We start from the raw sequence: 13,983 nt of genomic DNA on the forward strand, positions 1-13,983 counted from the left end.
CGAGGGGTTGCTGGCGAGAACGGCCCCGGGGCACGGCCCGGTGCCCCCCCCGGACACCTGCCGGTGCTCGGGGCTGGGCAGGGCTGACGGCCCCGGATCTGCCCGGTGACTGCTGGTGCCTCCACACAGGCGTCCCGGTGCCCCCAGTGCCCCTCGGGAGCCACACCCGGGATCCCCGGTACCCCCCGGTACCCCCCGGTTCCCCCCGGTACCCCCACCGGGATCCCCGTTACCCCTGCTCCCCCCCACCCAGGTCCCCGCTCCCTCTCCGTGCCCTACCGGCACCACCTGCAGCCCCCACCGGGGACCCCCGGGACCCCCCCACACCCCTCGGGACCCCCCCCCACATACACCGGGACACCGGGAACCCCCCCTCCCACCCCCCCGGGGGCCCGGAGCCGCCCCACCGGCGGCGGGAGGGGGCGGCAGGGGGTGAACGGGCCCAGAACGGGCTGAGGGCAACGGGGCTGGCTCGGGCCCGGGGGCCGCGTCCCTCCGGTGGGGGCACCGGGGGGCGGCGGAGGGGACGGGACTGGGACCGGGACCGGGACCGGGCCGCAGGGGGGGCACGGGGAAGGCCCCTCACAACCAGGCCCAGCGGGCCCCGGCCTCGTAGGGCCCGGCCAGGCGCGGTGGGGCCCGGCCCGGTTCCCCCCCCCCTCCCCCGGGCCGGTCCCGGTCCCGGTTCCGGTCCCGGTTCCGGGGGCGGGGCGAGGCGGGGCCGCGCCAACCAATGGGATCGCGCCGCGGCCCTGTTGCCTTGGCGACCGCGGGCTGCCCGGCCGAGGGGCCGCTCCCATTGGCTGCCGCCTCGGCGCGGGCCCGGCGCAGGGCGCGATCCCATTGGCTGCGGCGCCGCCCGCTGTTGCCATGGCGACAGCGCCCGAGCGCGGCCTAGGCCCGGCCCCGAACCCTGAGGCCTGGCCCGGGGGCGAGCAGCGGGCACCGGGCACCGGGAACGACCCTGAGGGGGGCTGGGGGGAGCCCCGCGGGGTCAGGCGGAGCCGCAGGGCCCGGTCTCGGTGCTGGGGGCACGAGTGTCCCGTGTGGAAGCGGGGATGGAGCCAAGAGGCCTGGTCCCGGGGGGGCTGAGGGGAGCGGTACGTGCCCGGTGCCCGCTGCCCGGTACCGGGGCTGTGGCACTGAGGGCACCGGGGGGAGCTGAGGGGAGCCGTGCGGGTCCCTGCACGGTGCTGGGGCTGTGGCACTGCAGCCGTTACCTCAGCGTCTCCCAAATGAGCCCTCAGAGGTGTTGGGGAGGCGTTAACGGAAAGCTCCGAGCCCGGCAGGAACCGGGGATGGGGCGGTGAGGGTGAGGCCGGAGGGGTCTCAGCCCACAAAGTGCCCCTGACCCCCCCCCCATCTCCTCCTTTACACCACATTCAGGGGCGCAGCAAGCGGCAGGAGGCCGAAGCACAGAAGGGAGCTGCGGCCCGCAAGCTGAACCTGCCACCGATCCCCAGCGAGGACAAGAGGAGAGGGGAGAAGAAGAAGCCAGGTTGGGAGAGATTGCCCCGGTGCGCTGCCTCCCCCCATGGTGCAGCGTGAACATGGTGCTTGGGGCTGGAAGCCACAAAAAAAGGTGGCTGAGATTAAAGAGGGAGAGCTAGAAAAGGCCAGGGAACGCTCTGAGGTTCTGTAGGTTCCGCTCCTGGGGCTGCAGAAGGTTTGAATTCAGTCCCTCAGTTCTTCACGTTTCCCTCAGCTACACACGACAGGAGAGGGTGGATGGAAAGCGTTGAAACCGGGCTGTGAAATAAGTACAGGGCTTTTTTTTTTATTTTTTGTTTCACCAGTTACATTTATGTCGAGTAAAAAAACACCCCTGCCTTCAAAGAAACCGGTGTCCCAAGAGAAATACAGAAGTTTTACCGAGAAGTCAGCGCTCAAGGAGGCTGAAATAGCTGAGGCGTTGGAAGAGATCAAAATCACCACGGTACATGCAACAACAAATAGCAGGTGCTGGGACGGAGGGAGCAAATCCATGCGGTTACCCAGGTTGCCTTTATGGAGGAAATCCTGGCAGTCTGAGTCACTCTTGCAAAATGGCACATGTTTATTTATTAATAAACGAGAGGTAATTATGCTGCTCTGCTCGGTGCTGGCGAAGTGTAACCTTGATGTTGCCCATTAAGAAAACTGAAGAGAAACCAAGAGAGAGCCCAGACTGTGGCAGGAGGAGGGAGGAGATTTAGGAAATGTGACCCATTCGAAAAGACTCTCAGCGTCAAATTTTCTTATTCTGGCAAAGAGAAGGTTGAGGTGGGGGGTGTGAGCACAGTTTTTTAGTAGGGAAAAGGTGGTTATAGGTGATCAGCTGGTGGTGAGGAGTGTGGGAGCAGCACTGTGCTGTGGGGGGGAGGTCAGTGCCTTGGCAATGAGATTGAGGGTTGGATGCGTGGTGTTGGGACAGTCGGGGCCTTGCTGGTGTTACCATGGGACAGGAACGTCCTGGGAATGGCAGATGATGGTGAGAAAACTTGAGGCGGGTGGGACCGATGGAATCTGCACCCTTTAATCCACAATTCCTGTAGGATCTGACCCAGCAGAAGATAAATGCCATAGAGGAGCTGAAGCAGCGCAGCGCCCGCCTGGAAGAGGCCAACTGCCGGCTGATGAAGGACATCCAGCACACCGATGCCAGCACTGCCAAGCGAGCCAGAGACCTGCTGCAGCAGTACGAACAGTTTCAGGTGAGGTTGTAGGGTTAATTTACAGGCCCAGACTGGCAGAACACAAAACTTCCCACTGTTCCTGTCAGTTCAGGGGAATGGCCAGGCGCTGCGTGGTCGCGTCCACTGCAACGAGCGTCACTGGAGCAGCGCCGGTGCTGGGGGGAGCTCTGTGACGCCCAAAGACCCCGTCAGGTGCTCTTGTTTTGTGCCTGTGTTTTAAAGCCACCAGAGTTTCGTGGCTGGCTACTGTCCCAGGCATCAGCAGCCACCCCTGTAACAGCCCAAATACATCACTCCATGGGGAAGGTGGCTTCTGGAAGCACGGAAGCATTCCCGTGAGCAGCTTCCGTGCAGCTCACAGCCACAGCAATGGTCTCATTTGTGCAGCTAACACAAGCAGTAGCACGAGAGGAACATTAGGGATGCTGCAGGGGGATGTTTCAGAGCTCTGTAGACTTAGCAGTGACTGGATTTGTCTCTGTGCAGATGGTCAAGGCAACGGCGCAGACCGCCAGTCAGAAGAGACTGGACACAGCGAGGGCAGAGCTGCAGGAAATGGAAAAAACAATGGAAAAGAATCTGGGAGGCGAGTGGCTCTCATGACAGTGACGTATGGCCTATATAACCACCTTCCCTTTGCTTTCCAGTGGTCAAAGGCATTGTGCCGATGTTACAAATGCCAAACTATTCCATTTCTGAAAATTAATCCCCTTTCCTGCATGGGGATAATCCTCCTGTCAGGAGGGGCAGAACCCCATGACGCCCATCAGCTTAAGAGGCTGGGAAGTCTCCTCCTCGGCAGCTCTTTGCACCATTCTGGGCAGGTCCTGGTCAAGGTGGCTTGATGTGGGGTGGCCGTTCCCACTGCTCACGTGGTAATCTGTAATCCAGATCCCTTCCCACATGGTGTGCTCAGCCAAACGCAGGACAGGCTCATCGGCTCGGTTAATTAGCGAAGTTCTGGAAGCCTCAGGTTGACATTTCCTTCTTTGACTTCCCCGCAGAGCTACAGCAGCAGTTGGATGAAGCCACATCCAACGTACAGGTTCTCCAGGATGAGCTCAGCGTCCTGCGGACCTACACGGACGTGCATTATCCCAAACAGGCTCTCCAGATTGTCCTCCTTCTCTCCGACATCCAGAACCTGAAGAAGCAGCAGCAGGTGCTGAGACCTCTCCTCCTCTGTAGCATTGCTCTGGGGACTGGAGAGGGCAGGGGAGGAAGGAACAGGAGCTCAGTGTTTGTCCTGCTTAACGCTCCTGCTGTTCCTGTGCGCTGCCTCCTGCCGCCCTCAGGATGAGATAGACAAGACAGAAGAAATGGGGAAGGCCGTCCTGGAGGAACTGGAAGAGAAAACACGGCAAGAACAAGAGGAGCTGCTGCAGCAAGTCGTGGAGGTAGGTGGTGGAACTACTCCGCCGTCTCGGCAGGGGGAGTCGGTCTGTGGGAGCCGTGGACAAGGCGGGGGCTTCCAGACGTTGCCCGCTGGCAGCAGCAGCGTGCAGTCAGCACACAAAGAATCAGCGAGCACCGCTGCTCCTGCCTGACACGCTGGAAGGGCACACGAGGAGTCCCTCCGAGTTGCTGCCCTGGTCTGATGTGACAAAATGTTCTCAGGCTCACTCCTGAGAGCTTGCTGCGCGGAGGTGAGCGCGCTGTGACCCAGCGTTCACCCTGCCGTTAGGCTCCCTGCTTTCCTACATTATTTAGGTGGGGACTTAGCTGCTCAGCTGTGACGCTGCTGAGGCAGCGCACGGATTTCTGTAAATTCATGAGGAAATTAACCTGTGTGCAGCACGGCAGAGCAGGGGCTGCTCTCAATCTGCAGATTTTACAGGTGAATCCGTAAGCACAGGTGCTATAAGTAACCCAAGCTATATTCATAAGTTTTTCCAGGGAAACTGGACTGGATTTATTGAGTTCCTCAGCCTTGTTCTATCATCAGCCCAATGGGATGAGCTGGAACCCAAACTTTACCCAAGCAGGAGTTATTTCCTCGAGGAGTGATGCATCCAGACACAACCAGAGTTGGCATCTGGCAGTGGCAGGGTCTCACGCTGGCAGTTACCGTGGGTTTCTTCTCTTCCCCTGCACAGGAGGTGTTGCTGCACCAGGATGGCCTGAAGCAGCTGGTGATAAACAACCACGTGCTGCGACGCGAGATAAGAAGGCAAAGAGAGGTGAGGGGGTGGGGGGAGAACCACCACGGAGAGGCAGAGCCAGCCACCCTCAGCCCTCGCCCTCAGAGAGGATTTTGTGCCTCTTGGTGGTGTGTGGGGCTTTCTGCTTCCACTGGAGCCAGTGAGCTGTAAGGCTTCCTGAAACGCCCGCTGGACTGCTCGCCCTCAGCGTGCCCTGTTAGGGGTTTTCTTGCATGAGGGATGGTTTCAAGCTCTGCTGGTTGCAAAAAATTTAACCACTGCTTCTGTTGCAAAATGAAGAATGCTTAGAGATGTAATTCGTTCAGATTATTAAGGACCTGGAAGAGGAGATCAGCGAGCTGCAAAGCAGCATCCAGACACTCCGCCAGCGTGCGAGAGACCCGAGAGAGGTGATCTTTGCTGATGTTTTCCTCCGCAGACCCAAGTAAGTGAGGCTGCTCAGTGGGCGTGCACAGAGCTTTCCCTATGGCCTTGACCCGCAGAATTCTGTGGTGCTGAGCACAAATAACCTCAGCCCAAGCACTGCTGCAGATCTCACCGACAAACCTACACGTCCTGGGACAGAAACTCGCAGCTTGCTGGCAAACCCGGTCACCTCACAGCTCTCTTTTGGGTTTCCTTTTGTCCGTCCTGTAAATGGGGGTAATTACCAGCTGCAGGAAGAGGCAGAGCTTTTCAAGGCCCTTGTGACTACGATGAGTCTTCCTTTATTGTTCTTTTCCCTCTCTGGCTGGGAAGCCAAACTGAGGGGAGGTGGCCAGGCTCCTGTGGAGCATCCTTGTCCGGGCAGGTCCTACCCATCTCAAGCTGCTTTGCTGCTGGTGTGAAACAGCACAAAGGAGAACAAAGGCGGGCAGCCAGTCCCCTAATATGTAAAAAAAAAAACCATCTCAGAGGAACGGGTTGGCAGCAAAAAGGCAAAACTTTCTCTTTCTCCCACTCTTTCCCTGCCCAAGCTCATCGGGAGCTAACGACCCCCGGAGCAGAGGTTGCGGTGAGTCCCCGCTCCCACTTCCCATCGTTGTGCAGTGCGAGGAGAATCCTCAGCGCGCATCGAGGGGGAGAAGGCCCTGCCAGCTCGCTCACGGGGACGCTGGGCTCTCCTCTCCAGGGACAGGGGACACACTGGCCAAGTCCGTAGGCTGAGGCATACCAGCAGCCCGCTGTGACGAGTTATTTTCCACCATACCCCCGGCGGGGAGCCCGCCCCACCGAGCAGCAGGCCCCTGGCAGAGGGCTCCTGCCCAGAACTCAAATGCTTTGGAGCTGTCAGGTGCCTCCTCTTCCTGTGCTGACCAGGGGAACAAACCTACATAAAATTGACCAAATATGCTTAAATCTTGAGTGCGGTGTAGCCCGAAACCCACAGTTTTGTGCAGAACTGGGCACATGTGCACCTTTTTTGCTGCAGCTGCCTGTATACAAGTTATAGACGGGCCACAGATGCTCACCCAGCAAACTGATGGTGGTGCAAACAGCAGAAGGGGCTGGAATTGTTAACGGCCAGCCAGGTAGGGCTGCGGAGCTGCAGAGGCGTGATGCGGAGCAGGAGGAAAGCCTGCAACGTGTCAGGAGCCCGTGGGGGAGGCGAGCGGCTGCGTGATGGATTAGCGAGACTTAATTTTATTTTTTTTTTTCCGATAAAAGAATGATAAAAAGGGGAATTAATTAGCCTCGACAGCTGGTGGGGCTGGGGTTACTGAGGGCGGCTGGGAGAAGAGTTAAAAATAGCAGGAAGGCCCAAGTGGAAAGTTTCTGTAACATCACAAGTCAGGCATTTGGTGCTTACCCGCCCTGACAGGCAGGAGGCTGTGCCAGAGCCCTCGCCGCCATCTCCCCGCCGATTCCCACTGACCTCCCTGCAACTTTTCACACGGCTTCAGCAGCCGTTCGTTTTTCCAGTTAACCCTCTGCTTCCAGACGCTGCTTTGGCTTCCTGAAAGCAGGACCAGGCATCGCCTGTGCTCGGCTTGGAAGTAGGAGGGCACGCAGGAGCGTGGAATTGTTGCTGGCCCTCCTCGGGCTCCCCGTGCGCTGCACCTGCGAAGCACGGAGGAGCTGCGAGGCCCCCGCACACCCACGTGTGTCTGCGTTTGTGTTCTCCCTCTTTAAAACTCCTTTTTTAAGCCCCCCCGGGTGGATTTCACCTCCGAGCCCTGCATTGGACGCACAGTTTGTCCTGGGCTGACGCAGGCTGCCGAGCGCACCTCTGAGCGAGCCCAGCTTGCTGTGTTTGTCCTTTCTGTGCGAGAAAGCAGATGTGCCTGGCTGCCTGATGGGCTTTCTCAGCTTCTGTTTGTCGTTCAGGACTGACAACGAGGGGCAGCTAATTCCGTTCCTTCTCCGAGTCCCAAGGGTGAGATCTGGCTGCCGTCGGCTGGGAAGCGGAGCTGCGCTCTGCGTTGTGCTGAGCAGGGGCTGAGCACCACAACCCTCACCTCCTGCTTTTGTTCACTGCTCCCCCAGCTGTGTCCTGCTGTGTCCCCAAACAAGTCCCTGGTCCCTCTCACCACTGACACCAGTCCTGTGCCCCAGGGACACGAGGCATCGTGCCAGCCACCTCCAGCCCTTTAACAGTGGGGCCGTTGTAGGGCACGCAGGGAGCCTCTGAGCTCCGGGTGGGCTGCACAGAGCATCAGAGGAGTCACCATGGTTCTCACAGGAGCTTCTTCCCCTCCTCGCACCAGGCTCCTGTGCGCCGGTCGGAGCACGGCTGCTGATTCCTGCTCTTTCTTTGTGCCTCACCTCTCTCCTCTCTCCGCTCAGGTGCACACCAGACACCGAGGTGATCCTCAGCATCCCCACGGAGGAGGCAACGCTCCCCTGACACCCGCAGGCCCCTCAGGAGCGGTGCTGAGCTGACAAAACCTTCCCCAGCAGCACTTCTTCATCCCAGCACCACTCAGTGAGGACTCCTGACTACAAGGAGCAGGAAAGGAGCTGCATCATTCCCGACCTCGTGCCTGTGACCATCGCGCTGCAGCCGTTTGGAAGGTGCAAACCCTGCGGTGACGGCTGCCCAGGGACCCTCCCCGGCCCTCCTCACCCCCCAGCACCATCGCTGCCCCCCAGTGCCATGGGGGCAGCACCAAAGGGGCCTCTCCATCGCGGTGCCGTGACCGGGAGGGGTGTCCTGGGGTGCCCCGGGGTGGGCACGTCCCGGTGCAGGGCTGGGGACCCAGCACGGAGCCATCCCGGAGCCTGTGTGGGTGCCAGGGCCAAACTCAGGTTCAAATAAAAACAGCCCCCGTGCTGCCCCGTTCGAAACACGCCTCCGGTCCTGCTGTCCGTTACCGGCTGCCAAACAGGGGCAGCGGAGCCTTCGCAGCCCCGCTCCGGGGGCAGGCACCGGGGCAGGACCGGGCTCGGCTCGCTCCTTACTTGGCGAAGCGGCGGGGGCCGTGCGCTGCCCCGGGCAGCCGCGAGATGGAGCCGGGAGGGGACCGGGCGGGGGGCTCGGGGACCTGGGGGGGGCCCTGCCCCGGGTGGGACCGGAGCGTGGCGGAGCCCCCGCGCAACGGGGACGGGACGGGACGGGACGGGGCTCCCGGGCAGCCCCGGTGCCGCTTTCCCCCCCCGCTTCTCCCCGGAGCCCGAGGGGTCGTGGCCGGGGGCACCTCGCCCAGCCCCGGCACCGGGAGCCCCGCGGGGGCCTCGGGGACCGGGCAGAGCCCCGGGGGTGCGGGCGGTGGACGGGGAGGGGGGGGTCGGGCAGGGGAGGGACCGGCTGCGGCGGGGGCTCCACCTCCCGGTCTTTAAAGCCTCGCCGCTCCGGGGCCGGGCGGCGGTGCCCGGGAGCTCGGCGGAGGTCAGCCTGGTTTGGGAAAAGTTGGGACCGAACTTTTGGGACAAAAGTTGGGACAGGAGACCGGGACCGGCGAGGCCGTTCCCGTGGCCTCGGGGCTGCAGGGTCGGGGAGCTCCGGCGGAGCAGAGGGGCTGCCGGGGACCGCAGGGAAGCGGGGACCCCTCGGGGTTCCCGACCCCGCTGCCCCCGGTGCCGCCGATGACCCTGAACACGCAGCGCGGGAGCAAGAGCCCGCTGCGGAGGAGGGCCAGCACCCCTCTGCCGCGGCCCGGGGCACCGGCTGCCACGGCACGGAGCGAGCCCGGGCACCCCCAGCTCGGCCACTCGTCCTCGGAGCCGGGTGGCAGGGCTGCGGCACCCCGGGGCAGTTGGTCCTCCGAATCCTCGGGCTCGTCGGGGTGCTGGGAGCCCCAGTACCGCGTGGTGCTGCTGGGGGACCCCGGCGTGGGCAAAACCAGCCTGGCCAACGCCTTCGCCGGCGTCCAGGAGCGGGATCTGCTGGAGCAGCACGGAGGTGGGTGCCCCACGGGCCTGACGGGGACCCTCAGTTGTGGGGTCGCTCGCCACGGGGCCGGGAGGAGGTGGAGGGGAGGCGGCTGCACCCCGTGCTCGGAGGGAGCCCCGTGCGAGGCCCGGAGGAGCCCGGTGGGGTCGGGGGGGGCCAGCGCTGGGTCTCGGTTGCCCCGGGGAATTTCTGCACCGACCCGGCTCTCCCGGTGTCTTGCAGAGGTGGCCTACGAGCGCACGCTGTCCGTGGATGGCGAGGAGACCACGCTGCTGGTGATCGACGCCTGGGAGCCCGAGCGCAGGGTACGCGGGGCTGGGGTCGCTTCCTCGGGCTGGGAACTGTGCAAATCCCCGCTGCTGGGGGGTTTGGGGGGGGGGGGGGGGATGCTGTGTGCGTACAGCTGCTGCTTTGGGGTCTCTGCGCTCTGCAAACGTCTCCCTGGGGCTCTCCTGGATGCATCCGGAGCTCTCAGAGCAGGACAAGCCCAATGGGCAGGAAGGGGCCAAGGGTTCCCAATCAGCAGCCATAAAAGCAAATTTCTGGGGTCGAGGGACCCCCGATGGGGGCACCCCTCATCCTGAGGTCAGCCCTGTGGCCAAAGCGACAGCCTCAAACTGCCTCTGCCTGCCAGGGAGGGTGCCCGGCACATCCTCACCCCTCTCTGGGTCTCCCGTGGCGAGCCACTGGGGCGCAGGAGCCGTGCGGGTCCCTCATGGGGGGAGGACGGGGCTGTGGGGGGGGAGCGCGGTGCCAGCAAAATGCACGGAAACGGCTTGGAAGCGGGGCTGAAGGAGCCAGCCGGGCAAATCCACGTGAGGCAGCGCTGCCAGCCAGGGCACGTGCTCAGCTGGCAGAGCCACGGCCCCGCGAGCCTGGCACGGGGCGTTCGTTCGTGCTGCTCCCTGCCAGCAAGCCCAGCGCCCCCGTGCCCTGCTCCCCGAGGCTGTGGGTTTCCACGAGAGTCAGGATCGGTCCCTGGGAGCAGGGAGGGAGCCAGCACCCGGGCTGCACGCAGGCACAGCACCCCCATGGGCTGGGGCTGTGTTTTCCGTGCTGCCCGGAGGTGCCCAGCCCCACAACGCCCTGAGATCAGCCTCTTTATTTCCCCTGTTGCTCAATCCCAGCTTGCCCAGCCAGGGCTCACAGCGCTGTACCCATGGCACTGGTGTTGCGTGGCCAAAAGCAGCTCCAGGAGGGGCAGCCTCAGCCCCCTGAGCCAGGCTGAGCCCACGGCCCCAATTTCTTGCTGATAGAGGAGGAACTGTGAGCGACCCCAAAAGCCAGGAGCTTTTAAACTGATTTAGCAACGTGGCCACACGTCTGCTGCCCATGATACGGGGGCTTTTGGGGTGCACTGGCAGGGCCCATCTGTGCCGGGGTGCCTTGCTGCCCCCCCCAGAGCAATTTGGGATGCTGCTAGCCCCCGCAGCGCGGTGACATCCCCTTCCTCGTGTGGTGGCAGGGCGAGGAGAGCTGGCACCGCAGCCACTGCCTGCAGGTGGGGAACGCGTACGTCATCGTCTACTCCATCACCGACCACGGCAGCTTCGAGAGCGCGGCGGAGCTGCGCATCCAGCTGCGCAGCATGCGGCAGGCCGAGGACATCCCCATCATCCTGGTGGGGAACAAATCCGACCTGGTGCGCTGCCGCGAGGTCTCTGTTGAAGGTAAGAGCCTCCAAAACCGTGTCCCGTCTCCGTCCCCGTGTCCCCTCCCCGTGTCCCCCTGTGCCACGGCTTCTGCTGCGCCCCCGGAGCTGGGGGTGCCAGCGGGGCCGTGCCCCCTCCCTGCCCTCCCCTTGCAGAAGCCCGTGCGTGTGCCATGATGTTCGACTGCAAGTTCATCGAGACGTCGGCCGCCCTGCAGCACAACGTGGCCGAGCTCTTCGAGGGGGTGGTGCGGCAGCTGCGCCTGCGCCTCGAGGGCAAGGAGGCCGGCGCGCACCCCGCGTCCGTCCACAAGCGCAAGGAGAGCCTCACCAAGAGGGCCCGGCGCTTCCTCGACAGGCTGGTGGCCAGGAACAGCAGCAAGGTGGCCCTCAAAGTCCGCTCCAAATCCTGCCACGACCTGTCCGTGCTCTGAGAGCCGCCGCGGACCCGTCCCACCGGACTCGGAGGTTGGGGACTCCCCTGTGCCAGCAGCTCCGTGGGTGCACGGAGAGACCGCAGGGGCCGGAGCGATGCTGAGGACACGGAGCTGTTTTAACCGGTGCTGGTGGACACGCGGGGTGCTCTGGATCCGGCCGCTACCCCTCCAGGAGAGGGGCTGCGTGGGGCTGGGTCCCCCGAGCTGCACGTGTGGGACGGGCACTTTGGGGGTGGGAGCCCGGCTGCCCCGTGCTCTGGGGGGCCAGGCTGTGTCCCTGCAGGGCTGGAGCCGTGCTGGAGGTTTCCAGCAGCTCAGCAGGTCGTGGCACTCGTCCTTTATGGGGCAGGAGGGGGTAGGAGGGCACGGCAGCAGCACCCCCGGCCCCTCTGCGCCTGGGTTTTGCGCTGCGTCTCCCCTAGCGCTGGCGTTCTTCCGACCCAGGATTTTTCTGCTGTCTTTGTCCTGGTGCGATGGGGAAACCCCTGCATCCACTGAATAAACACCGTCGGGGATGTGCTGCTCTGCTCTCTGCTGGGTCCCTGCCGTGGGGAGCTGCGGGCTGGGGGTGCGTGGCTGGAGCCGAGCACAATTCCTCGATCGGGGGCCTGCCTCCTGCTGCAGCCCAAACAGCTCAGGGCAGGGAGAGCCTCAGCCTCCAGCCAGGCTTCCTCCAGCCACCATTTAGCCAAAATCTCGGTCCTTGCCCAGTGGTTGCAGCACCACCCCCAGCAATGCCAGAAGCCCCTGGCCCCCTGCACCTCCCTACTCCCAACCAGCTCCAGAAAAGCCCCTGGGAAGGGCTCAGCACCAGCCCCAGTTGCTGAGGTGCAGGTTTTGACCCCCCGTGCAGGATTCAAACCCCTGTGGGAGCCACAGCCTGGGCTGGGAGCCAGGCCCTGGGCAGCTCTTGGTGCCCTGGGAAGGGGCAGAGGCAGCAGAGGGGACGTGCTGGGGCGCAGCGAGCAGCGAGCGACCCCGGGCACCCGCGGAGGCGACGCCGGAGCCGGTTGTTTTTGGGCTGCGCTGCCGGCGAGCGGCCGGGACGCCGCGGGGGAGCCAGCTCGGCAGCCCCGGGCCCGGCGCCAGGGAGGCTCCGCGGTGCCCTCCCTGCCTGGCTCGGGTCAGGAGTTTCCACTCGTTCCCCATCCCCGGCTCCGTGGCGGGCACGATGCAGCTGGGGAGGAACCGAGGGGACGGGAGGATGGCTCTGTGCCCGTCCCCGTGAGGGGTTTGTCTCTGCTCCTCGTCCCGGCAGCGGTGCCGGTGCCGGTGCTCGCTCCTCACTGCTGCTCTGGCTCCAGCCCCTCTGCCCGGAGCTCCCCATGCCCCAGCTCCCGGTGCTGTGCGTGCTGCCGGGTTCTGGGGCTGCATGGTGTCCATCCGTCCGTCCGTCCGTCCGTCCTGCAGCTGCAGCCGGCGTTTCCTGCAGCGGGAGGCAAGCGGAGGAAGGCGGGGGGTGTGGGGGGGGCTGCGGGATGGAAAGTTGGCAGCCGGCAGCGAGGGGAGTGGAAAGAATGAGCTCAAACCCAGAAAAATGCGGCCGCGCTGGAGGGTGGGAGGAGAGGCCAAGGGGGGTGGGGGGGGGGGCACGGCGAGGAGCTGGGAAAGGGAGGGAGGGAGGAAGGAGGCGCTGGCGGGGGGCCAGGGGCTGCCTGCGGCCCCCAGCTTGGCCCCCACCTGGGCCAGGTACTGCCAGGGCTCGGCAGCTCCAGTCCCTCCAGCAAGAACTCTCGGGGCTGCCACCTCCCTGCTGGTGCCATCGGTCCCAGTGTCACCCATCCCAGCACGGCCACTGTCCCCAGTGCCACCTCCCCCGGTGCCGTTTGTCCCCGTGCCATGCCCCCGGTGCCACCCCGGGGAGCCCCCCGTCCCAGTGCTCGCTGCCTCCCTGAGCCAGGGGACCCCGCGGTGGCCACGGTAGGACCAGGTCCTGTGCCCGTCCCCAGCCCCTGGGGCACACGGGGTGCCCGGTGGCTCGATCCGCAGCCCTCTTGCTCATCTCCCACTTCTCCAGGGTCTTCTTCCAGGGATGTTTTAGGATCAAGGGCCTGCACCCAAAGCATTTTACCCCCCCCTCGGTGCCCCCGTTTGTTGCCACCACGGGGCCGGAGCAGCCTCCCCGGCACGGGGCGAGTTAAAGGCTGGCTCGAGCGTGTGGCAGCGCATCTTCTCATGGGGAGCTGCCAAAAAAAGCAGAGGGGAGGAGGGCGGCCGCTTCCCCGCGCACCACGGGGGCCAGGTCCTGCCCTTGGTCCCCGCAGGACGGCTGGGAAGTCCCTCCTGCTTTCCCAGCCGGAGCCGCTCGTGCAGGAAAGCCCCACGGAGGCTGCGTGGGGAGCAGCCCCACAGCCAGGTCCCCATTTTGGTGCCCAGACCCCAGCCCCAAAACAGCGCTTGCAGCCCCAGCACCGGGCAGAGGGCACCCAGCGGGGAGCTGAGGCACCCGCAGGAAAAGCTCACAGCCTCGGGGCTGCTTCGGAGCGGGGCCGTAAAGGTCTTTTGAAGGGTTTTTTGATAAAAGGCTCCGCCGTGGAATACACCAGAGCGTGAGCATTTCTGCTGCTATTTTGGGTTCTGGCCTAACGATGTGCTGGGAGGGCAGGAGCAGCTCCCAGCCCTGCAGCCTTCGGTTCGGGGTCTCCCCGGTCTCCGAGGCTGTCCCTGTTAGCCTCAGCCCTGCCCGGGGCCAGCGGTGCAAAAGGAGCAGAATTTGACTCCCTGCCTCCCTGCCCTCCTGCAGCAG

The 13,983-nt window shown here is 64.0% G+C and overlaps 2 protein-coding genes across 7 annotated transcripts; both read left to right on the top strand.

Annotated features, from left to right (window-relative positions):
- Positions 1–38: 38 nt before the first annotated feature.
- C21H20orf96 (chromosome 21 C20orf96 homolog) lies at positions 39–8,104 on the top strand. 5 transcript variants are annotated; one of them, XR_011804418.1, is made up of 12 exons: positions 900–1,100; positions 1,387–1,498; positions 1,797–1,936; positions 2,535–2,693; positions 3,162–3,261; positions 3,680–3,837; positions 3,971–4,072; positions 4,772–4,855; positions 5,143–5,261; positions 5,794–5,831; positions 5,949–7,193; positions 7,604–8,104. XR_011804418.1 is itself a non-coding variant. In XM_072026364.1 (10 exons), the coding sequence occupies exons 1-10, from the start codon at positions 1,059–1,061 to the stop codon at positions 5,481–5,483; spliced, it is 1,131 nt and encodes a 376-aa protein (XP_071882465.1). In that variant the 5' UTR covers positions 899–1,058; the 3' UTR covers positions 5,484–5,757. The 5 variants fall into 5 exon arrangements, 2 of the variants coding, with proteins under 2 accessions (XP_071882465.1, XP_038022126.2); XR_011804419.1 differs by lacking the exon at positions 900–1,100 and adding an exon at positions 39–178 and having other exon boundaries at positions 5,794–7,193; XR_011804417.1 differs by having other exon boundaries at positions 898–1,100; positions 5,794–7,193.
- A 453-nt stretch (positions 8,105–8,557) lies between these two features.
- On the top strand, positions 8,558–11,752 carry REM1 (RRAD and GEM like GTPase 1). Of its 2 annotated transcripts, none has more exons than XM_072026365.1 (4): positions 8,558–9,158; positions 9,372–9,452; positions 10,610–10,819; positions 10,957–11,752. In XM_072026365.1, exons 1-4 carry the CDS (start codon positions 8,843–8,845, stop codon positions 11,232–11,234), a joined length of 885 nt encoding a protein of 294 aa, XP_071882466.1. In that variant the 5' UTR covers positions 8,558–8,842; the 3' UTR covers positions 11,235–11,752. The 2 variants fall into 2 exon arrangements, with proteins under 2 accessions (XP_071882466.1, XP_005017447.2); XM_005017390.6 differs by having other exon boundaries at positions 8,564–9,158; positions 9,372–9,454; positions 10,615–10,819.
- The last annotated feature ends 2,231 nt before the right edge of the window (positions 11,753–13,983 follow it).

This window comes from Anas platyrhynchos, chromosome 21 (assembly GCF_047663525.1).
Source record: "Anas platyrhynchos isolate ZD024472 breed Pekin duck chromosome 21, IASCAAS_PekinDuck_T2T, whole genome shotgun sequence".
Lineage (NCBI taxonomy): Eukaryota > Metazoa > Chordata > Aves > Anseriformes > Anatidae > Anas > Anas platyrhynchos.

What these genes read in the sequence shown, in the direction of transcription:
- C21H20orf96 (XM_072026364.1), top strand. Translation starts at nt 1,059, where the DNA reads ATGGAGCCAAGAGGCCTGGTCCCGGGGGGGCTGAGGGGAGCG. An exon ending in AGGGGAGAAGAAGAAGCCAG is followed by an intron (nt 1,499 to 1,796) that starts GTTGGGAGAGAT and finishes TTGTTTCACCAG; the next exon opens with TTACATTTATGTCGAGTAAA. An exon ending in AGATAAGAAGGCAAAGAGAG is followed by an intron (nt 4,856 to 5,142) that starts GTGAGGGGGTGG and finishes TAATTCGTTCAG; the next exon opens with ATTATTAAGGACCTGGAAGA.
- REM1 (XM_072026365.1), top strand. Translation starts at nt 8,843, where the DNA reads ATGACCCTGAACACGCAGCGCGGGAGCAAGAGCCCGCTGCGGAGGAGG. An exon ending in TCTGCTGGAGCAGCACGGAG is followed by an intron (nt 9,159 to 9,371) that starts GTGGGTGCCCCA and finishes GGTGTCTTGCAG; the next exon opens with AGGTGGCCTACGAGCGCACG. An exon ending in CCGCGAGGTCTCTGTTGAAG is followed by an intron (nt 10,820 to 10,956) that starts GTAAGAGCCTCC and finishes CTCCCCTTGCAG; the next exon opens with AAGCCCGTGCGTGTGCCATG.